Source organism: Gymnodraco acuticeps, unplaced genomic scaffold, assembly GCF_902827175.1.
Source record: "Gymnodraco acuticeps unplaced genomic scaffold, fGymAcu1.1, whole genome shotgun sequence".
NCBI lineage: Eukaryota > Metazoa > Chordata > Actinopteri > Perciformes > Bathydraconidae > Gymnodraco > Gymnodraco acuticeps.
Window position 1 is genome coordinate 327,251 of NW_022989798.1, and position 25,508 is coordinate 352,758.

The 25,508-nt window shown below is 42.5% G+C and overlaps 1 protein-coding gene across 1 annotated transcript in view; it reads right to left on the reverse strand.

The window, feature by feature from the left end:
* The window catches only part of adamts17 (ADAM metallopeptidase with thrombospondin type 1 motif, 17), a 215,791-nt gene that overhangs the window by 5,692 nt on the left and 184,591 nt on the right, over window positions 1-25,508 (reverse strand). The window contains 8 exon segments of the mRNA XM_034222448.1: window positions 609-813; window positions 2,025-2,160; window positions 3,393-3,552; window positions 6,593-6,750; window positions 7,487-7,567; window positions 16,383-16,503; window positions 19,006-19,133; window positions 24,050-24,219. Coding sequence (XP_034078339.1) covers window positions 609-813; window positions 2,025-2,160; window positions 3,393-3,552; window positions 6,593-6,750; window positions 7,487-7,567; window positions 16,383-16,503; window positions 19,006-19,133; window positions 24,050-24,219 — 1,159 coding nt within the window.

The following is a 25,508-nucleotide window of genomic DNA, read 5'->3' on the forward strand; positions in this document are numbered from 1 at the left end:
CATCTTGATTCATGCTTGATTAGGGAGGCCTGCTCTGACAGTTTGATCGGGCTTCAGGAGACCCCTCAGCTCTGATAGATTTTCTTCATCGGTGCAATGGAATCTATCAAATGCCAATACGAGCACTGGAAGCAGAGGAACATTCTAACAGAGTATCTGTCTCATGCATCGACACTTTCAGCAAAGAGGACCAAAGTGACCAACTGCTTCTTTAGGTGCTGTTTGATTTCAATGAGTGTGAAAGGTAGCGCGTCTTGGGTCAGTCTCTTTAGTAACTGCTAAATGTCCTTAAAAAGCCATAAATGATTGATCTCTCATGCATGCAGAGGACACTGGAAGCTAGTGGGGGTGTGACTGAATGTACGTACGGGTCCCCACCAAAACACTGCAACGTTTACATGCCAACTTACGTTATAAACTACACATACTATTCCGATGCTTGGATACACTAGTAAACTATATTTGATGCAACTAAAAGGCACATTCTAAAAACGAGATATTGCATTCTACATTTGAATGACTTTTCCAGGTTTTTCATGAGCGAACCCTATCCATTGGTCCAGAGCTACAGTTGTTTCACACGAGATGAGCGCAGTGAGGGGACGTACCTGGGCCCACTCTGAGGCCTCCCACACTGAGAGGCAGAGGCGCCCCACGCAGCCCTGCACAACAGGGGGCTTCCCCCCCTGACAGAACAGGTCTCTGGTGTGGAAGAGGGTGCCATTCTGCAGGTGGTAAACACACGCTACCCCCCTCTGCTGGAGACCTTTACCACACGTGATGGAGCAGGACCCCCAATCCCCTGTCACCCACCTGTGGACAACAGCAGACAGTCTCAGGTCTGCGCAGTGCAACGGACCAAACAACAGATTGGGTGACGTAAAGAAATGCACAGGCTCATATGGAGTTATGGCCAGAACTTGCTTTACTTTATTAGTCATAATAAAATGGATAAAAAATGTAAAAATAAAAGCTAATGGTAAATGTGCCTACATTTACACTCTACGTTTAATCCAGATATACTCTAACAGAGGTAAATAGAGATGCTCATTATAAACTCCCTTTTAAGCTTATTATCAAAAGTAAATGATTCATGTCATTTTTACAAAATATTCCCGATTCACTTTCTAAATGACAGGATCAGTTAATACTAGGGTTGGGAACCGAAACTCGGTTCCAGATGAGAACCGATAAGAAAATGCCGGGTACCCGTACAAAATACACAATTTCGGTTCTGCTTAACGGTTCCGCTTAACGGTTCCTAAATGCGGTAGACCCTGTATTCCAGCGGGTCCGTCTGCGCCGCGGGTCCGTCTGCGCCGCGGTGACCCGGTGGAATACATAGCGGACTGGCCATCTGTGTGTTCTGGAGAATCACAGAACGGCCGGTCGTCAGCGGGCCGTTGATGCCGTTTACAAAAATGAAGGGCGGTGCCGGCCGTCAGCGTACCGAGCCGGCCGGCACCGCCCTTCATTTTTAAATGGCATTATGTAAGCTGCGCAGACAGGCGACAGAGGTCCACAGTTGCCCCGCAGCGAGGCTCCCCCGCCCTCCCGTAGACAGTTCACGAGCTCAGTCACTTCATAACACCAAAGATAGATCGCGGTAAACGCTCTAAAGTGAGGCTCCACTACGCTAAGAAAGAAAAAGACAAGGCACAGTGTAATGCCTGTTAATAGCTTGCCACAGGCATACTGTAGCTCAGTTAAAATAAAGCACAGCTATTGTGCAATACATTTGTATTGCATGTATATTTTTTATTTGTAAACATGTCAGTTAAAGCTTAAAAGAATAAAGATATTTTTGTTATCTAAAAGTTTGACCTCTTTCTTTTACAATTTTGGAATCGAAACGGGGAATCGATAAGAACCGGAATCGATAAGCAGAACCGGAATCGATACATTTCAGACGATACCCATCCCTAGTTAATAGTCAGCAAGCAACCAGCAGTTACAAAACACTGTGTGTGTGTGTGTGTGTGTGTGTGTGTGTGTGTGTGTGTGTGTGTGTGTGTGTGTCTCACCGGTACTGGCAGTGGTGGGAGTTGCAGAGTCGTATTTGGGGGAGGGGTCTGTTATCAGGCTGACAGTAGCTATCGTTGACCCTCTCCATGGTTTTATTGAATATCCTCATACAGGAAACCACCGTCCTCCTCTCACCTGCACACACACACACACACACACACACACACACACACACACACACACACACACACACACACACACACACACACACACACACACACACACACACACACACCCCCCACACACACACACACACACACACACACACACACACACACACACACACACACACACACACACACACACACCACACACACACACACACACACCCCCACACACACACACACACACACACACACACACACACACACACACACACACACACACATTCTCACGTTAAAGAAAGCAGTTTTCAGTGAAGCATCATGAGACACAGAGCACTTCATCATCATCATCATCATCATCATCATCATCATCATCATCATCATCATCATCATCAACATTGAAACCACTCACAGTCCAAGCTAAGACAAATATTTTTAATTGAAAGAGCAACTTCAATTGTTTACAAAGATTATACTTATAATGAAGGGGAGGAACAATAATGAAATCCCCTCATTACACTCATGAGGGGATTTCATATTGAACAAACTGGATGGATTATGAATCGGCACATGGAAAATGATGATGATGATGATGATGATGATGATGATGATGATGATGATGAAAATGGCTGTCATGGCTTGAGGACATTCCTATTTGAATGCAAAATAATAAATGAGAAACTGGACTGGATAATTCCCCGTCAGTATGGCTCTCAGTAAGGAGAAGCAGACACAGGAAGTGCACACAAAGCCAAAGAGTAACTAGTAAGTATTTGAATATTTTTTATAACTTTTATTTCATTTAATTCTGACATAATACAAATATTTGTATATATATTCTATGTTTGTGCAACATGAAGTGACAATTTACGTTACCTTGTTTTGTAAGAAGAGGAATAATTGAACTTTATGGTGCAACATGTCAGTGCCTTGTAGGACTGCAGGGAACGGTAGCTCACAGAAGCTGGTCAGGTCTCACTGTGCTGTGTGTTCTGGAAACATCCACAGGGGATCTACTCTAATCCAGCATTAAGAGAGCAGAATACTAATCCAGGAGCACCTGACCTGCTCTCCTGCAGAGAACTGCAACTTCAAAGTGCTCTTCTCACGTCATTACATCTGAATATTGTCATCACTGGGTGATCGTTATATACGAAGCAGTAAGAGGATAAGAGGAGCTGCTCACAAGACCCGCAGCGGGACGCCTCACAATTAGGCTGCTCTAACTGTGTGTGTGTGTGTGTGTGTGTGTGTGTGTGTCACCTCCTCCACACTGCACCGTGCAGTCCTGCCAGCTGCTGTGTGTCCAGATGTACAGGTACTCTGGCTCCCTGTGCTCCTCGCTCCTCCTGTCCTGCGTTGTGTTCAGGGGCAAGGTGTATTCATAGTGGATCCCATAGCTCTGGTCATGGAAGAGCAGCACCTGGGGGGGGGGACAGAGAGGGGTTTAAAGGTCTCCTATTATACGATTTGTAGGCATATATTATAGGTCTCAGATATATACAAATATATCAAAAACATGTCTATGATGTGTTTTGCTCAAAATACCAAACCGATCACCCATTGTAGCCATGCCTCATATCCCTCTGTTATGCCCTGTTAGAGAAACGCTGATTCTGAGTCTGTTGCTCAAAAATAAATAAATGGAAAAATAGAAAAAGGAGGGGGAGCTCATGCAGGACAATTCTACCGGTAGATACTCAGCTAAATGCTGCCGTGATTAAACGCCAAAAACCACATCAAGGAATATTTCTGAAACAGTATGGAGCTCAAATGCTTTTTCTCTTGCGGGTTTACTACAAGGTGAGTTCCTTTTATATCCTGCTTCTTCACACATGCTCTCTACAGGTTTAACTCTGAGTGTTAGCGATGCTTGCTAATGTTACACAGACCATATTACTTCCAGAACACGTCGGGCATTGTTACAGTGACATTTCTGATAGGGCCATGGGCGTAAAGCCAGCCCACATTGCCGATATTACGTGATATCGGACGCAAATCTGGATCAGCTCTGTTGCAGACCCGTTTTTAGAGATTAGGGTACGGAGGAAAAGAGAGAGGGTTTTATTTTCTGACACTTGGTGAGTTCCCTGACGCACCGGGGACACATAGTTATGTAGAAAAGACAAACACAATTGCATTTCGCATGATAGGAGACCATTAAATAAAAGTCCCGCAGAGCTGAAACTCAACCACCTTTCCTCACTATACCTGCCGTTAATCTATGTCCGTAGAAGACAGTAGTTAGCAAACTTAGCAAAGTTTCATGTTGTCACAAACTGGACAGTAAATCAACACTAGGATTTGATTCGGCCAAGCTGCGTTACCTCAGAGCTCTCAGCAGGGGTCATCACCTTGCTGGGGCCCTGCTCTGGAAGGGCCAACAAGCACCTCCCAGTGCCAGTCTCCTCCCATGGCTGTACCCATCTCAAGTTATAGGGAAGTTAGCAGAGCTTTATTAGCTATTCTTTAAAAAACACAACTAATTAACCAGATGTATCGAGGCCAGGGATGTGCGGTCAGGGGAGGCGGAGTAAAAATGGATCTTTCTACAACAAAGTCAGAAGGATAGGTGAATGGAGTTAATGTACAAGTTAAGGTAAGAACATGCAATATATACTCATTTGTGTGAAATAAGCATGTTTATCTGCACTCAACTATAATATGTGAATTGAATAAATAACTTACCTGTAGAGCTAGTGGTGTGTTGTAAAGAATGCTGATATGAAATATGGCCTAGCCAATAAGCTAATCACTGTGAAACGTCCCTGTCTTATTCATGAGGGACACAACTACTGCTATTTTAAACTGAAAAGAAAAAAGAGTTGAATGTAAATGAAGTGTTGAATTTGTAGAGGGATGGCAGCACATATATTCAATCACTACTGATATAAATACATGGAAAAACTGAAATGAGTATGTAGTATCCAATGAGTAGTGGTCTCAGTGCCCTCAGAGGAGAAGAAGATGAATTGAAGATGACGTTGTTTGCCACAAATTGACATCCCTAACATGAGATTAACCAGATTCCACTGCATCACAACGATGCCCAATCTCTGAATGAAGTGTTCAGGCCTGTGGGGGGGGGGGGTGGTCCTCTCTGTGCTGCTAGTGTTACTTGTAAATGCAACTCTTTCTACGAAACAATGGGAATGCTGCAAACTGAAACAAACTGAAACATTTTGGTTACTGCAAGATGTATTGTCTCAAAATCTGAAAGTGTGCGCGCTCCAGATCTGTAAGAAGTAGAAGCTGGGTGAAAAACAAGAGGCAAATTCAAAGACAACTCCCATTGGTTGGCAGTGTAATAACCCTTATAACTGTTGTTTTATTTGATCAATGTATTTAACTTTGTTGTGCGATGGGAATGTCATCTCCCCTACACTGTTGTTGTGTCTGGGTTTGTGTCTCCGGCCAGTACTAAATAAATCCAAAAATATTATATATGATCACTTTTGAACAATAAAATCATGTTCAAATCAAGATGTTGTTTCCCAGGCCTGGGAGCAAGCCTTGAATATCTCTCTGTCTGCTTTGCAATGGAACTCCATTTGGAGGTCAGCTATGTTCTCTTCTAAATGTGTAAGATTCAGGATCATACAGTTCAAAATGCTCAATAGAGCTTACATCACCCCTGTTACAAAATCCAAGATGGACAATAAACACAGAGACTTATGACTTACATGACTTACATGAATGTGGCAAGCGAGGTACATTGTTGCACCTACTCTGGGAATGCCCAGCGGTAAAAACACTTTGGTCAGAAGAAATATCCTTAATGTCTGAATCTTTCAAAGTGAATTTCCCTGCATGTCCCATTGCATGCTGGGTCTCAAGCCAGATGGCAATGTTGCAAGGACTGCCGATCGGCTCTGGACATTGGGCTGTTTAGCCACAAAAAGACTCGTCCTGCTAAACTGGAAGGAACGCAAACCAGCCTGCTTTACTAGGGACTCATGGCTGAGGGAGTATCTGGACCTACTGAACATGGAGCGTGCAGCTTCTCTGCTGGGGGATTTTGAGGGGAGACAGGAGGACTGCGGTTCACTGTCCGCAGCTCTCCTATCTGACCCTGTCAATATAGCATCTCCTGTGTAATGTAATGTCCTGTGTATGTCACAATCAGATGTCTTAGGAGGTCATCCTTGCATCCCCCCCAGCCCCGTTATGTATTGTTTAGTTGTTTGTTGTTACATGTTTTGTTGTATGTTCTGTTATCTGGAGCAATGTCTATTTATTTTATAACTGAAAAAAAAAGATATATAAAAAAAAAGATGTTTCAAATGATTGATCGATTTAGTAAGTAGCCGTGTAATAAGTGGGATATTGTGCAGCGACCCGGTCATTACAGTGGGAAGAATCCCTTCAGGGGGGGGTCAAGGCTCCTCCGTCAGGTTCTTCTCCTGATGATAACGACCTGCTCATGAATATCATCCCTGACATTCTGAGACGCTGGTGTTTACCATCAGGTGTAGGGGGCCCTTGGTGGGTCCCTTGGCAGACATTTTCTCCCAGAGGCCCCTCCTGACGTAGCGCACCGTGGTCCCTGCCAGCTGGAACTCTCCCGGCAGCTCGATCTTCCAGTCGCTGTTGATGGACCTCTGACTGGAGTCCTTCAGCGCTGGGAGGGGGATAGGGGGGGTCAGAAACAGCACTTTGAACATGTGTTCATTTCAGGATAATGTCCTTTCTGCCCATCGTTACAACATGTGTCCTCATCCACCAGACACTGATGTGTGCACAGTACACTTCCTGTTTATTTGAGGGATTCCCGTTATGAAAAGTGGTTCTGTTAACACTGGAGGTTCAACAGTCACAGATTTCTACTGATTGGCATTTCATTAAATGTCTTTACTTACTGCATTGATTCTGATTCATGTAAAGGATGCCCCAGATTTTGGACTGATTTTTTGAGGGAAAAGTACAAAGTGTGTATGTTTTCCATACATCTATCCAGATAAGATACAAATGAACAAGAAGTCATTTAAATGCATAGTATTTATACTAAAGTAGTTTTTTGTAGACACAACAGCAGCTGCCAAATGTTCACAAAGAAACATCAGCATTTCAGGAAGTTAGTTATCCTTTCATATTTGACAGACAGCTTTGCAACTTTTCCTCTGATATAACATATTCGGTTGATTTTCATCTACTTGTTTATATATGGTGAGCATGGTGGATAGACACCTAAGCTCTGTGCTATGATTAAAGGCAGTGGTTAACATCTATATGATTGTATTCCCAGGCAGTGATGCCTTTTCTACAGCCATTACATTTTGCAATCACCATTTCCTTTATAATATCAAGTTAAAACAAAAGCATGACTTATTGCCACCCTATAACACAGGCATCATTACCCAGGAAGCTGTGTGAGGGTCTGTCCTCGACAACTTTGATCCTCCAGGCTCCTGCAGGGATCACCACAGCTTCGATGTAGCCTGATGGAGGGAGAGCAGCAGGAGGTTAAAACCTGAGTGTACACAGATGCTGGGTGCTGGAACCTGAAGGCACCGTCTGACCTCTGGAGACAGATTCAGAGAAACCAAGGAGACAACACGGCTGGTGACCTGTGTCTGGATCAGAGACGCTCCACCATCTTTACAACTGAATTCAAAACAGGAATCAATATATTGAGTTGTATGTCAAATGTTTCTCTCCTTATTTGAGTCTTAATTACACATTCATTGCCAATACTGCTCTTTATGTCCATCCAGTAGGTCAGTGGTTCCCAAACTTTTTGTGCCCAAGGCACACCAAAGGACAAGTCAAAATCCCAAGGCACACCTATTGTGCAAAATAGCCCTTATAACACGTGTTATCACTCATATCATGTAAAGTATCTGTAAATGTGCATAATTATTTACTAATGCCAAATAAAATGTGACAAAGACAACTATATTACGAAATATTTCAGAAATTAATTTGAAACTTTATCAAATTAGGCTTCATCAAAGCAGCAACACACTCATTTAAACCAGACAGGTCACAAAATAAAAAATGAGGCAAAGGAAACTCAGCAGAAATTCAGCACAGAGAACTGTCAATGCAAGGAAGCTGCATTGTCCATGGTCCGGAACTACACATTATAAATTATAAATTATAAATGTATTACTTTAAAAAAAGTAATATATTACACTACTTCGTTACTATCTACATAAAGTAACTCGTTACTTTACTCGCCGAGCACATGCGTGAGTGGCAATAACTTTCCTTACCAGCAGGCGGCGGTAGTGTGTTCATTCAAAACAGGCAACAACCGGAAGACAGAGAAGAAGAACAGACTACGTGATATAAACAAACAACAAATAGCTGTGCGGTAGCTTCACCTTAGCATGTGTTCTTTGCAGGTGTGTGTTGAGGTTTGACCACGTGGTGTTTACAGCAGTGGATAACAGCTTCTGGCCTGGACACAGTTTGCACCTCACCGTCACATTCCTGTCTATTCTTCGGACGAACTCCAAATAATGGGCATACTGACTCAGCCATGTTTATGCAGCACTGCACGTGGAGATGTGGACGTGCAAGTCGCGCAGATTACGTACATATAAACCTACAAAGTACTGATATAGTAAATTAAAAAATAATTATTTTTGTGTAGTTGTATATTGCAATAATAACGTATGGTTGCACAAAATCCCACGGCACACCCGGACTTGCCTCACGGCACACCAGTGTGCTGCAGCACACCGTTTGGGAACCACTGCAGTAGGTAAGAAAATGCCTCTGCTCCCGCTTTTATTTTGAAAGTAGAAGGAAGGGTTCATTAGAAGGGTCGGGTTGAACAGTCTGCTCTCAGTTTGACTTTGTGCTCAGGGACTTCAGCTTTAATCATCTGTTACGCACATGATGTACATGCAGACGCAACTACCACAAATGTTCAAAGGTTTGGAGCGAAATGTAGGTCCCTTTGCCCCTAAAGACACTGTTCACTATAGTTTACAGTAAATAAGGGCTATTTGCAATGATTAGTCTTCCTTTTAAATATAAAATATCAGAGATATCTACAATCTCATACATGCATCAATTAAGCAACTGCACTCTCTGAATTTGTAACACCACCTGACAGCTCCACCAAACACCTCCCCTTTGGGATTCAGGCCCTAACACACACTATTCTAATGTACTGTTCATCTCTGCTTCACAACCAGCCACCAGCCCATGTAACATGTTGAGCACTACCTCACTGCCAACTATTGTAGCAGTGTTAAGGGTTAGACTATTGATATAGTGAGTATAAAGCAACAGGGCTTTATTGGATTCTAAAGGACCATTACTCATTTGTGTTTGTTTGTTTCACTTCACTCGCCATTGTTTATTTTTTATTTGGTCATTTTCATCAATTAGAAGAAAATCAGTTGTTTGCATTGCAATGTAATTATTAATTCTGGATGAAATGTACATATAAGTGAAATGCAGAGGTGAGCTGCTTTGTACCCAGTAAACAATGCCCAACATATTAAAAGTAATTCACAAGTAGAAACACCACATGACTTCATACTTACCAAAACATCCTCTGAGCCTAAAACACACACACACACACACACACACACACACACACACACACACACACACACACACACACACACACACACACACACACACACACACACACACACACACACACACACACACACACACACACACACACACACACACACACTGCAAGGCACAGTCAAGAAGTCGCCCCTTTATCCTAAACAAGTGAAAATGAACACATTTAATGAATCATTTTGACTTTATCAGTTGTGCTAACTTTGCACATGCCATCAGTATTGTAGAGGTTTGGTAAAACAAGGATTTAGGCTAAAAGGCTTTAAAACAGTGAGCACAGAAAGTAGCCTGAACAGCCATCACGGCTAGCTGCATGGAGATCTTTGTCGAAATCCTGCTTTCTCAAAATCTCAACAACAATTTGATGCCGAATGTCCTTTTAATGAAGGCATCTAAATATAATATCGCCACTTCAATTAGAACCTAAATCATGTTTTATATATACAGTTTATATACTGTTTAAATAGCAAATTGTATTAAATAAATGGTATTGTATTAAGTATAAACATCAGTGAGGGTATCCGGTCTATTAAGTAACTCTTTTTATATGATTAGTTCATGGAGAGGAAATAAACACTGTTTGCATTTCAATACGTTGAGTTCATGACATCCTGTGAGCCGTGCTGAAAGTGATCCCCCCCGCAAGCCGATCAGCGGTGTCCACCCACCCTCAGCCCCCCCCACCTGTGCACCTCTGGTTAGACACACACTGCCATGGGCTCACCTGGGTTTACAAGCAGCACATTTGAAGAAGCCAAATGTCAACATTTGACGTTTTATACAAAACTGTAAATGTCAAACTGTGCACAGTTTATTTCAGATGATTGTTTCCCCTCCCCCGACACCTCTCCACTTGGAAGCGTGGCAGGGAGGAGGAAACAGCCTGCTGAATGGAATGCGTCCCTGGCATACCTCACAGTGGTGTTATGGGTAACAGGGTCAAACAGCTGCTTATGTAACTGTCACCAAGCTTCATTATTTTAGGATTCAGAATACACACCCAGTGGAGCCTCTACCTACAGTGAAACACTCCAGACAGTACAGGAAACACACACACACACACACACACACACACACACACACACACACACACACACACACACACACACATACACACACACACACACACACACACACACACACACACACACACACACACACACACACACACACACACACACACACACACTGCATGCATCTTACATGAGAAACACTTGGGCACAGCTCTGGGTTTAGCCATCACACAGGTAGATACCCTCTTACACTGCGTAGTGTTAACTGGAGGACGAGACAAGGAAGTAGAATGGAGGTCACATTTCCTGTGGACCACAGCAGCCTGTGCATGCATGTGTGCACACACACACACACACACACACACACACACACACACACACACACACACACACACACACACACACACACACACACACACACACACACACACACACACACACACACACACACTCCCACTCATGTTGTGATCCCTTTCCTGAGGAGTGACTGCTGCAGGATGTGTCTGATTACTCATTCATCTAACAGTGTTTACACATTCTGGCAATATCATCACATATCCATGATCACTGATGCCACGCCACATTAATAAAGACTGACTGAGTGCAGAGAGGGTGATGCTGAGGAGATGTGTGCTTTTTTACTGTCCAAATGATATGGATCTGCTCACACTGTTTCAAAAGGGGTTGGTCAAGGGAAGAATGACATGCTTCAGAAACTCTTGTGGAGTCACAGCAACACTATATCATGATACTGTAAAGACAGTAAGGGCTGAATGTAAAGCTACTGTCTACACTGCAGCAACTCTTTATGTTTAAGGACTTTTATGGTACTGATAACATGGGGGGATAATTCATACATTCAGTTTCAAGTTGAATGAGAATCTTCTTCAGAAATAGAAACACTCCTGTCTGAATCACAGTCATTGATTTCAAGCATGAAATATACAATTCATGGGGTTAACAGCTCATTGCTCCTTATAAAGGGTTATCTCTTAGTACATTGACATTATCTTAGTTAACGTGTTAGTCCTAGGTGTTTTCACAAACACAAGTGCACATTTATTTATTTATTGATATATGATTCAGATATCTGCGGAATCGCTAGAATCGTAGCTTTTCAAGAGTATCTCCTGTGAGACTGTACCCAGGGCACAACAGCCAATATTGCCGCTCAAAGCAGCTTGATTACACTGTGATTGGTGGATTTGTGTGTCAGTCAAGGACATCTCGGCCGGCCGGCAGCCATGTCGGTCTGAAATGACCAATGGACACTCGAGAAATCTAAGGACCTACCCACCAATAAAAAAACATATAACACTTGTCTCCCATCAGTTTCAGTCTTTTAGTCTGTGAAGAAGACTACCTGACCACCTGTATGTAAATTGTAAATAAGCCATCTGTATGTCAAATATGTCTTATATGTCTTAAATGACATGATGAATTGGAAATGGGGGACCCTGATGTAAACAAGACGAAAGTCTTTCTCTGGTCTGCATCCCCTTAACAATTGTATGATTTGAGCTGTACTGTACTGTACCCAATATACAAGCTGTTAATAAACTTTTCAATCAATCAATCAATCAAGATAGAGAAAATGTCTCGAAGGAACTTTACCGTTGCGGACGCGCTGGATTTTATTTTCGCGAGCGGCAGTGACGAAGATGGCTCATCAGAACCTGAAGGCTTCGACTCTTCTTCTTCTGAAGAATACAGGGACAGCAGGGATCCATTTGAGGATGGGTAAGTGTAAATATAACTTGTAGTGCATTGGCCATTTTGTGAGGAGTACCGCGAAAATGAACAATGGATTTATCAACCTTTTTATTTTCCCCTCATGAACTTTTTCTCGGGACAAAATAGACTCTTGATTAGTAAACGTTTACTCTGTGTAAATGTTATTTATGTGTAAACGTTATTTTGGCATGTATAAGTAAGGTTACATGTGTAGATGAATAAAAATAATCCTTTATTCGTCCCACAACGGAGACATTTATAGACATGTATTTTATTTGATCATACTGTTCTGTACAGATGAGACTTTGTCATAGACTTATTTACATGTGTGTCTGTGATTATTTTACCGTACTGTTCTGTACAGATGAGACTGTCATATACTTATTTACATGTGCATTTGCCATTTTGTGGGGAGAAGCACGAAAATGAACAATAGATTCATCAGCCATTTATTTTTTCCGTCATGAATTTTATCTTTGGACAAAATAGACTCTTGATTAGTAAACGTTTACTCTGTGTAAACTTTATTTATGTGTAAACGTTATTTTGGTGTGTATAAGTAAGATTACATGTGTAGATGCATGAGATAATCCTTTATTTGTCCCACAACGGAGACATTTAATTTATTTATTTGTGGGGAGTGCTATGTAGTAATGGGGAGTACAATACATAGGTGTGTGTGTGTGTGTGTGTGTGTGTGTTGAACTTCGTAATAATTATTGTCCCACAATTTGTATTTGTTTTACAGAGAGGTTTCACAGCTGCCTGGGCATAGCGGCCCACAGATGACATTTATCCAGGAGCCTCCAGCTGTGCCTGCCACCATGTTGAGATCTACCGTGGATCAAGGGCCTTCACCACTGCCATCCCCACCAATGACTAGCGGACCAGCATCACGACAGCTGCCTGCGACGAGGTCAAGATACACCTCAGCTCCACCACAGCCACAGCCATCACCATCAACCCGGACAGCAAAGAGGTCTCGTAGAGCACACGTACCTCCCACACAGCCACCAGCTGCCCATGCACCATCACCCCCACCTGCACAGCAGCCAGCTCCACTGTCTTGGAAGACAGGCGAAGACCCTGACACTGCTCCCCCTGTCTCCAGGTTTCAACCTGTTCGCACACCCGGGCCACAGCTCAGCTCAACAGTATCAAACAAACCCCTTGACCTGTTCAAGCTGTTCTTCAGTGCACTAACAGTACAGACACTCTGTACCAACACAAACAAGCGGGCTGCACAGGAGATGGGAAAGGGTAAAACCTACAAATGGACTGACTTGACTGTAGAGGATTCTATAAATACATGGGGCTGCTGAAACTGGACAATGTATTGGACTACTGGAGGAAGGATCATTTTGTCAGTGTATAATGAATAGTTGGTTGAAGGAAAAAAAGTTCTGATGTTCAATATTGTAAATAGTGAGATTTTCCAGTTATATTTATATACATTGTTGGTATTATAATAAATTGTGGGTTGAACAAAAAAGTTCTAATGCTCAATTCTTTTTTTTTTACACATCACATGAACCTTGTTATGTATTATGAACAGTGTTGTGCTAGTTACTGAAAACCAGTAACTAGTTACCATTATTAGTTACTTCATTGCAAAAGTAACGCAGTCACTTTACTAGTTACTTACAAAAAAGTAATGCGTTACTGTGAAAAGTAACGTTTTCGTTACTTAAAAAAAGGGCTCCCATTAATGCCCTTATAGCCTTCATTTCAGTACTGTTATTGCATTGGAGAATAATGCAATCTGTTGATCAACTTGACATGCATTATATGCAATCTGGATTGCATCGATATTAGCTGGCTTTCCATTTTTGTATATTCTTTCTCCAGGTAGTTGGAAAAAGTTTTCCGTCCCATATGCCGCCCGGACATGCTATCATGCTAACTAGCTCCCTGAAAGCGGGTGACTCCACTGTAGCAATAGCCTGCATGTGTTCTACAACATACCGTGCAATGGCTTTATCGACTTTTCCCTGGCTAGCAGTCCCTTGGTTAAAATCCAGCCGCTGTTGCTTAGGTGGAGGTGGAGTGGCGTCGGCTGAGTCTCTGTGGTCTTAGCTACTAGCTTCGTCCCAGCATGTTGTTTTTGCAGATGTTTTAAGAGATTTGAATTACTGGTTTGGGCAGTAGATAGGCTCTTTGACCCGCCAAGACACAACTTACATTTAACAGAAACTTTCTTTTCTTTGTGCTCGACAAAAGTGAAATAGTGAGAATATCTCCAGGTGGAGAAACTAGACTTGAGCTCCGCCGCCGCCATGATAGTCTTGTTAGTAAACAACACAAACACGCCCACAGCCCGTCTCCGCATGTGACACAGGAAGTATCTAAGTACATTTACTCAAGTACTGTACTTAAGTACAGTTCTCATCTCTGTTCGCCTGGCTGTTGACTACATAAAAAAACTAACGCAGTAACGGAGTAACGCACCATGTAGTAACGGTAACTGAGTTACTGCATTTAAAAAGTAATGCGTTAGAGTACTAGTTACTGCCAAAAATAACGGCGTTACAGTAATGCGTTACTTTGTAACGCGTTAGTCCCAACACTGATTATGAAGTCATTATTCAGTCCTGATATATCTCAGTCCCTGCTGTGGTGAAAGTAGAGTGATTGACAGCTGTTTTACTCAGAATTCGAATTTATAAAATTTCATTTTAGACATGAAAAACACATTTATATACAGTGTAATTGAAATATTTCACTACTTTTGTAATCCTAAAACTTTGGTAACCAAATCTAAAACACCAAAACAATTCGATCACATGAGTAAATTGGTGTTTTCACAAGAGTTTTGAAGATTTTCCGAAAATCAGATGTCACATTTTAAGCTTTTGAGCTACTTATCTCATCAAACAGTGCTCTAAGGTGAGTAATTTGCATATATAGCAATACTAGAGATTGTCCTGAACATTTTGATATGTAACACATGGGTGCCATGTTAGAAGAAATACATTTAAAAGGTGATTTAAGAAAACATCTAAAAATCGAGAAAATACCCTTAGACTCCAGAGGGTGCACATGATCACATTAGAAGGATTGATGATATTGTTCATTTCAAATGTTTGGTATAAAGCAATCAATAGGAAGACAAAGCATTCATAGAATAAATCAAATAAAATGTATCATGTCAGCAGTGGATGTTAAATCTGATACCTGATGTTTTATAGAAAAAGGTTTTAAATGTCCCATGTCATGCTTTTCCGGTTATCACCCGTCCCCTTGTGTTATGAAGGTTTTTCTGCATGTAAACGGTCTGCAGAGTCACAAACCCTCAAAGTACACCCTGTAGGGAGTAAAACTCTAACACAGAGAAGACCTGTCTGTGCTGCCCCAGAACGCCTCGTTGGACATTTATCTTTTTCCATTTGTTCCCGGAACCAAAATGGACCAATCCGCAGAGCTACTCACACACCAGGAGGGGTGGGGACCTTTAGCGTACATTTTCAACTAACAGGGAGTCCCCTTGACTTGCATAGAGCTCCCTGGTTGGTAATAGTCGAGTTGGGATCGTGGAGAAATGCTCTGCAGACCCATTCTCACAGCGTTATAAACCTTTTTCTTACTCAATATCAAGCCACACTTATTGTTTTTACTTCGGCTGTGAGTGTTTGTGTGCTCAGGATGAGTTTCGCGCTGTCCCGCTGTACCCGACCCGGAAACTACACCAGTAAGCCAGCGCACTGAGCCTCGCAACGTCCCGACCAATCAGATCACAGGGAGGGGGGGGGGGCAGGTGCTCCAACAAGCCGTTTAGGACAGAGAGTGAATACACAGACTATACAGAGATGCTGTATGAGAAACCAATGTGAGTTTGGAACATTGAACAATGTAAATCTATTCTAGTAGACCTCAACTATGGAACTATGATCAGTAGAAATGGCCAAGACATGCGACCTTTAACATGGAGAAAGAACATATAAACACACACACTCACCCATTCCCTTGGTGTGGTTGAAGTCTCCTCTCACGATCTTACAGGAGCGCCCGTCTCCGTTACAAACCCCACAGCGGTCCTCTTTGGCTGAGGAGCTGATGATGCTGTCACAGCCGATTCTCTGATCAAAACAAAACAGAGGGAAACATCGATCATCTCTCTATCGCAGTGAATAAAAGGAGTAATAGCAGCTCTCAACCAGACGTGTAATGATTTCCACCTTGTTTAATACTTTCCGCCTCATTCTGGTGACGTGTGTTGTGCGAGACCAGAGATGTAGTTCATTGAGCGGTTTCACACAAAAATAAGTGTTACTTCACAGTTTTACGACAAACTATTTTTTCTTGACTTAGAAAATGATCTTTTAAATTGACAAACATCATATGTGTAACAGGGTTGTCAACTCTCACGCATCTGGCGTGTGACACACGCTTTCACTCTCAATCTCACGCTCTCACGCTGCCCAAACTATTCTCACGCCAAAAACAAGATGAACCGGTGATCGTTTTTGGTTGGTTATTTACAATGTCGACCCGCTCCCTCCCCGCCCCCACCACTCTTAACAACGTTAACAGACAGCAGAGCAGTGGGAGCCGGTTGGTCAATCCCCGACCCGTATTGCGCATGCGCAGATCTAAGATCCAGTAGAAATGATAACATGTAAAAGTCTGCTGCTTATTGTTCTACTAGGCCAACATAGAGTCAAAGAGTATATGAGAGTGAGAGTGTGTTAATTAATATATTTGGCAGTTTGGAGTAAGTCTGTAGATTTGTGTGTGTCTGTGTGTTTCATGTATAGGCCTCTCACGATAATTAATTTTGTTGGATTCATTTTCCCGGAAATTATTGCGATAAACGATAATATTGTCGGCACCGTTGTAAGACCATTTTAGACCACTGACATAATGTTATGGGCTCAGAACAGTCTCATAATACACACATGCACACAGAAGGATTCACACTTGTGTTTTTCAATGCACACACAAATGTGTTCCGTTTCATATACTTGTAAATAAAATCCAAATACAGAAAAAAGTTTTACATATGTATTTTTGATCCTCACATATTAGTTTTCCGTTTAAATCCTCTGAACCTGCAAACACAACCCGCTTTCTGTGCACGGATCGCTGTGCATTCGTGTGTGGGTTTTTTGAGACTCCCCTGACGGTCAGCCGATTCGTACTTGTAATTTTTTCTATCTATAGCCAATCAGATGTCTCCTCATTTCTAAGCCAATCACATGAGTGCGCCCCCATGAGGGTATGATTTCTTGCGTTCATGACGTAGCGCTTTATGTACGCATTTTGCGCAGTCCGGAGCTGACAGGTCAATGGAGCCTGCCTGCAGGCGCTAATCTCAGGACACCTCCACTCTCAGTACATTGCCACTTTCCGAACAGGAAATGCACGCAAATACGTAAGCCTTTATATTATTAAGGTACAGCGCCACTTCCCGAACCATTGATGAATGCTTGTGTACACAAAAACGGCAGGCAAAACCGTTTTAAATGTGTGTTTCCTGTATGGCGAATGCAGCTGCTTTATTTATGTCTGTATGAAGTTGTTGTGAGTGTGGAGAAATCGGGAGAAATATGACCCCGGCAGGAAACCGGGAGAGGGCAATGAAATCAGGAGTCTCCCGCGAAAATCGGGAGGGTTGGCAAGTATGTCCACGGGGCCCTGGGCGTTAACGCCTTTGTGTGGAAGATAAACCCCACCGTGTCCTCCGAGTGTCCGTCCTGCACCGACAGAGAGACGATCACACACTGCTACCTGGACTGCCACAGACTGAAGCCTCTTTTTAATGTTTTAAAAACAGTGTTTTTAGACTGTGGGGAGGTTTTTACAGAGACTGCTTTTATTTGTGGTGCTGGCTACAAGAAACAGAATGCAGGGAAGTGGGAACTGTTGCATTTTATTGTGGGGCAGGAAAAAATATCAATCTACAAAAGCAGGAAAAACTAAATAAACAGTACAGCCGGTCAGCAACTCACTAACATGTTTTTATCTTTGGTAAAGGCACGAGTGAGTGTAGATTTTAGATTTCACTGTCTGATGAGAAACATGGAAGAGTTTTTAAACCGGTGGTGTTACACTACAGCTCTGTGGTGGAGCTCGCTTTTAACTCTGTCTTTGTGTGAGGAAAAAAGGGAATTCTTCTCTCGATGTATATAAGAAAATAATTTAATTGTTTGTTGAAAAGTGTTTTTTAAAAAATAAATAAAAACCTCTCTCCTGGCTGTTAGAGCAGAAGTACCGTATGTAGCTCATAGAGCATGCGCAGTTGTATTGTTATGCCCAATGACATCACGGACTGACACAGAAGTTGTAGTACCACCGTTTGACCACTTCAATGTCCACCGCACTTTCCTTGGTGCCTGGCCCTCACAGGATGTGACAGTCGCCATTTTTAGCTAGCAACGAGGCATGGTGCATTTTGCCGCACTTGGCATTGGCACACACTTATGCACTCAAAGCACGTAAATGCAGAAGTACACCAAAGACACAGCATTTGTCTCAGTGCAGGAGAGCAGGCCGGGCACCAGGCCGCAGGAAGTCTGATCACATCTGGTGACAGGATTCTGAAGGAGTATTTGCATATTTGGGTGTGTGTGAGTGTGTACCTGACACCTTCCGTTCACACACAGGTCAGCTTCATAGGGGCCACAGGGGGTCCCGTCCATCACTCTGTCAGACACCAGGACGGGGACATCTCGGCCCAGAGGGCTGCAGAACAACACACAGGGCTTATCTGCACACACACACACACACACACACACACACACACACACACACACACACACACACACACACACACACACACACACACACACACACACACACACACACACACACACACACACACACACACACATACACACAAGCATGTGGTTAGTATAACTACAAGTGTAATAAAAGGCACAATAACAAACAATGCGGATCCATTCAGTGTTATTCAGAAACACAGAAAACTTAATTTATGAATGGGAGCACCTGCCTGTCATTGACTTGACATTTGAAACTACCTTTATTTACAATTTCCAAAGTACCAGCCTGTGGAGGTCATGTGAGGTCAGCTATGATGACTATCCACTCAAAGATGTATGTGACAGCTGTCGGTAACACTACATCAGTGAGACAGCATTGGACAACAGATTGGTGGAGACCAGAGGCAAACAGCATCAGCTGTCTGTGAGCACTGTGGTGTGCTCTCTATCACTGTTGGGTCCGCAGGTCAGAGACAGTGGAGGATACAGAGTGTGGGTAAAGGATGCTTATGGCAGAGCTTTGTTAAAGCTTAAATTTCTCTAACATTCATTTCAATATTTAAGAATGCATCAGCTCTAACCGAAACGCCTGCAGGACAGCTAGGTGGCTAAGTGTGAGTTGGATGGTAGCCCGACAGGGGGGCTTACCTGTGGCTACTTACCTGTAGCCTGGATCATGCCATTTGTCTATGACAGGTACGATACTAAACAATGACACCTTTGAAAGAAGTTAAATGATCAAGACAAGAGAAAAGGAATCAAGCATCTAACATGGTATTACAATCACTGATATGTATGCACAAGCAAACATTCTCCTACGTAAGTTTGGTGTATGTACAGATGGAGTGAAGATGTCTCTGTTCAGAGCATATTGCACACCGCTCTAAACGGCACGTCTGTGGTCAAACTACAGAAAAGCAAGTTTACGGAAACTTCAAGTAGCTTATAATGATGCCATGAGAATATTATTGAAGAGACCTCGATGGTCTAGTGCAAGTGAAATGTGTGTGGCTGCAGGAGTCAATACTCTACAAGCCGGCTTAATGACTGTGATAATGAAATCCTCTTGGCCTTATCGAACATAAGGTTTAGTACTACACGCTACCAATCACAGCTGTGGAGACATTGGTATAGTTGTCTCTTTGTAGGACACTGATTTAAATTATTCTTAAACTATGAATTATTTTTATGCTGTGTATGTAATTTATTATATGTAATGCCTTGTCTTTTATCTGGACCCTGAGTCTGTAATAACGTTTTCATTCATTCAATATGTGACAGACCGTGAGGAGAACGTACAACTGACTAGGATTCATTCATTTGAGGATTGACTAGTGCACCAAAGAGTGCTTCAAGCTAACCTTAAAAACTGTGGGACCCTGTATCTCCGATCTGATGGAAACAATTCATATTCACTGTTTAAGCCATGGTTGTTGGTCAGTATCACGTTCATGTTATTATGGTCTGCTCATTCATAGAGGCTCTCACAGGGCTGACCTAGTCTTTGAGCAGATGTTCTACTGGTGGAGCAGTTTTGATTTGAAAGCAGTGGACAACCAGGGTAAGCATGTAGTATTGTGACTATAGAACAGACAAAATCACAGATGTAAAGAAAGAAGAAGAATTTGTCTACTCTCCCCAAAGGACCTAATACGGGGCGGGAAATAAATGCTGTGTTTTGTCCTTTACAGATATATTCTTTGTGTGTTTCCAGAATAGAAGATGGTCTATCATTACACACAAGTATTTATATGGAAGTACCTGCTTGATTTCTTTCATTATGGGTGATAATAGGGACTTTATGAAGGCTAGATGGGGCCAAACACCATTTCCTCTGTTGTCTGTGAGCATAGTGTCTTACTCAGCCCAGGGTTGTCTGAGTTATTAACAGAGATATTAACATTGTATCTTCAGAAAGATTTGGTGTGTTGGCACGATAGGTAAAGAAAGTCAAAAACACTAAGGTTGCATTTAACAATCATATTATTAAAATATTGTCATTATTTGGATTGATATTGTTAAAATCTGAGATATCCTAAATACGAAGTATAATTTCAGTTTACAGGCTTATGTGCTTACGACGATTATAAAGGGAAATACATCAAGAATAGGAACAATTAACCACTTCGTTTATTTTTATGAGTTCAAACAATATTGACATTAATGTTGAAATGAATGTTTTTAAGGATTGATAGAATGTGTATTAACCAATGAGCGTTGTTCTGTTACAGCTAAGTTTACTCTTGTTTGCAGTTTCTGGGCTATTCTTTGTGTGCCCATTGTGCCTGGTCGTGGTCGCTTTAAGAGTCAGGATGACATCATCAGATGGGTGTGTCAGGTGACCATTAGAGAGGAAATAGGCAAAGCACGGCTCTGTGAGCAATGTGTTATTGTTTGTAAGAAATCCAGCTACATCTGCACACGTCTTCATGCCTTTGATCGCATCGTATTTTCACACCATCCTTATACCATTACACCTGTGGGCAAAGGATGCACGTCTTCAGAGTCTTGGTGTACGGAGGGAGTTTATCTGGCTGTTAAGCTATACACTACATATACCGGGGACAGCACAAGCGTTGTTGAGTGATCAAAGGAAGGAGAGAGGAGGATTGCTATTGGTCGACCCTTCAGACACATATTCACATCCTGTGAGAATAAAGCTCCTAAATCAAAGCGAAGCAGCTGTGATGACCTGAGCTGCTGAGAGACTCTGTTTAACTAAGAACTTTGAGTGCTCTGGATGAGAGTAAAGGAGTGTCTGTTTGGATCCGTATCAGTCCACTTTGGGAAAGCATGAGAAAACAAAGGCAGATGGATATCACAGGGATTGCAGGAGGTTCCATTCTATGACACCTGTGGTGAATTACAGTCTCCGCCCTCTGTGACCCTCTGACTCCTTAGCTGAATCACATGTCACACAAACAGCTAAATAAGTGCACTGAAACTAGAGAAATGTGACTTCTGGACTGCAAAGGAATTAGCTCAGTTTATTTCTCTGTTATAAACTGTTGTCAAATCTCTTTGGGTAATATCTAATGTTTTAAGCATTTAATCTTGTAGTTTGAAAACTCCAGCTCGGGTTGTTATGAATGTTGAATGTTATAATAAGTGGCAGCAATTATAACATTCAACCTGCAAAAGGCCCACTGCTTTCTCTTCAGAGCAATGTTCAGGCAGGGGGAGTGTAGTCCACTGAGTAATGAAGCCTGATGAAGCAGCATGTTCTCATAGCGTCAGACTCAGACTCGTCAGTCGAAGACACACAAAGACAAAGGGGTCTTGCAGGAGTCTAGTGGGGCTAACTCAACTTTAACTGGGCTAAGTATCAATTTGTGATTTTCCCCTCTCCTTTTCAGACATGTGTTTACTTTCCATTCCAGTCCATGATTCTTCTTGTAGATATTATAGAGCTTGTACACATTCTGAGCACCATAACCTGTCCGCTCTAATCTCTACAACCTGCTCAACTCACAAACAACACCTTGTCACAGGAACCGCCAGTCTGCTACTCAAAAGACTGAGTTCATTTCTGGCTGAGTCTCCCAAGACTCGGTTTGGATAGACAACTCCTCCCCCCCACTGCTCTGTCCACAGCCGACTTCACCCACCCACCCCGCCCCTCTGCTAGAGGAGGCGGCTCTGGTCTTCTTATATCACTTACATGTCGTTTTTTTTGCTCTACCTAATCCCGCACTTAACTGCTTCTTTTGAATTTCACACTCTAACAATAACTAACCCCATTAAAATAACCACTGCTGTTCTGCACTGCCCACCAGGTCCAATGGGGGATTCTTGGAGGTCATCATGCTGGTTCTTCTCTGTGACTTCAACATCCAGACAGAGAGGTTGTTTGATTTACTTCTCCTGCTAAACTCCTTTACTCTCTCACCGTCTCCTTCCCCAGCTCCTCACAAAGCTGGCAATCTCCTAGAACTGATCGCCACTAGAAACTGCTCCACCTCTTTCCCCTCTGTAGCCTCACTTCACATCTCTGATCGCTACTTCATATCCTACTCTCTCCCCATTTCCTCTAAAACTGTACCTGTCTCCCTCCTCTCAGCCCCCCCTTCTTCTGACTGTTGCTCACTTATGGTTCTGAACACTGATCAAACTATACACTCCAGCACGTGCACTTCCCTCTGCATCAGCCAATCGGCTTGCTACTCCCTCACTGCGAGGTGGACCCAGGTGCACCTCGACAAATAACGCATGTTTTTTGTCCTGGCTCCAAAATGGGGCAAACTGAAAACCCACCTGTTTTGCTCCTTGGCCATTAAATGAATTAAAATACGTTTTGAACTGTTCTGAGGTTGTGTCTTTATGGTTTATTGCACTTATTGGAAGTCTCTTTGGATAGCAGTGTCAGCTGAAAGTAATCATGTTTACATACAAATGTATTGATGCCAAGTATAAATGGCATTCCAACTGTGACCTGGTATGTCTAGGGTTGCTAACAAAAGCAAACACGGTCTTTGTTGTTCTCTCCTTGCAGTGACATCAATTGTCTCGTAAAGGAATATATTCAGCAGGAAATGATGCGCACCTTAAGGGTGACATCACACATTTTCAGCACAGTCTCTCTGTGTCTGGCTCTGTAAATACACAATCCCCCATACAAATATAAATTGGTCATGCTATTGTTCAAAATGTTGGGAATTAAGGATGCTCACCTGAACCAACCAATAAACAAATCATCCATGCACAATGGATTGCTTGTGTTTTATCTGAAGTATAAGGTCAGTTATATGATGTATTCTCAAAGGGGGGAGTATTTCAATGTATCCCCAAAGCATGTGTGTGTGTGTGTGTGTGTGTGTGTGTGTGTGTGTGTGTGTGTGTGTGTGTGTGTGTGTGTGTGTGTGTGTGTGTGTGTGTGTGTGTGTGTGTGTGTGTGTGTCACCATCATTGATAATGGCAGTCAGCATGCCGCCCTTCTTCTTGCTGGCGTGCCGGTCGTAGGACAGACACTGCAGGTCTCTGAAGGAGGGGGTTCCTTTGGGACAGGGGGGGCGTTCACAGGCCTTGTGCTCCACACTGAGCTTCTGACAGTGTTGCCCCCCAGGACCAGGCCTAAACACACACACACACACACACACACACACATATACACACACACACACACACACACACACACACACACACACACACACACACACACACACACACACACACACACACACACACACACATTCAGTTAAGGAAACTAGGAGATAGAAGGGTATTAAGGGTCTGTTCAATCACAGGTTTGTCAGCAGGTATGAATCATCATTGTGTTTGATTGTTTAACACAATGCAAACATGATATGCAACAGTGTCAAGACTACCCACAGGACCTTGGGAGAAAGGGAAAGCTAAACAATGCATGCTTGTTTGAACGTTAATGTAGACGTCACATTAGAATCATTTTAGTTGGAGAGCTTTTTAAAGCAGCGTGGCACCTGCTCCAAAGATGGAGGACAATCATGCTTTGATAGATACACATGCGTTTGTGTGTAAAATACAAAAGAATACATCACATCCAATGCTAAGTTTTGTAGTTACACATGATTGAAACATTTCGTGTGTGGGTATACTCATGGGACAATCTGTTTATACATGTTAGTATTAAAAGCAAAACCGTTTTTGAAGAGAAAGTTGTCATTGTGTCAACAAGCATGTGGTGTAAACACAGTTGGATGAAGAGCTCCACTCTGCATGAAGATCTGCTCCCAATGTTCTAGAGATGAACAATATAACATCCGTTATGCACCTACGGTAAAGAATAGATAATAAGCAGTATGTAATGCTTACTGATTCACTGTCCATCAGTTTGATCCAACATGAAGCAGCATTATGGTGCTTGCTTGGCTTTGACAGAAATGGAGGATTTTAATTAACTTCTCTCCAATCGTCACACGTGTACATGTAAACAGCACCACACATACAGTGAATTTAGGACTATATTTTATATCCCATCCTAGTGTAAAGTCTAGCTAATATATACAGTACCGTTGCTCAAGGGCACCTCTCATAGTGTCAGCCTACTCTCCACACTCTGGCGACCCTCCGGTTCTCAAGCTACTGCCTACAGACAGACCAGTGATGCCTGATAGATGAATGTATCACTCACCTTAAGCATGTTATCATAAATGTTAGAAATGTGTTGCTGTGTTCAAATGTCACTGGCCTATTTTATTTTTATGGTCTTAAATTATTTTATTTTAAAATATATACAACGTTGCTGCTGTTCCCTCAGCTGTGTCAGCCGCTGTGTTTCCTGGTTGGAGCCCAACGGTTATCTGCAGGTTGTCCCCCTCCCATCGAAGGAAAATATTGTTGCATTGTTGTTGCTTTGAGGGAATATGTTTACATAAACACAC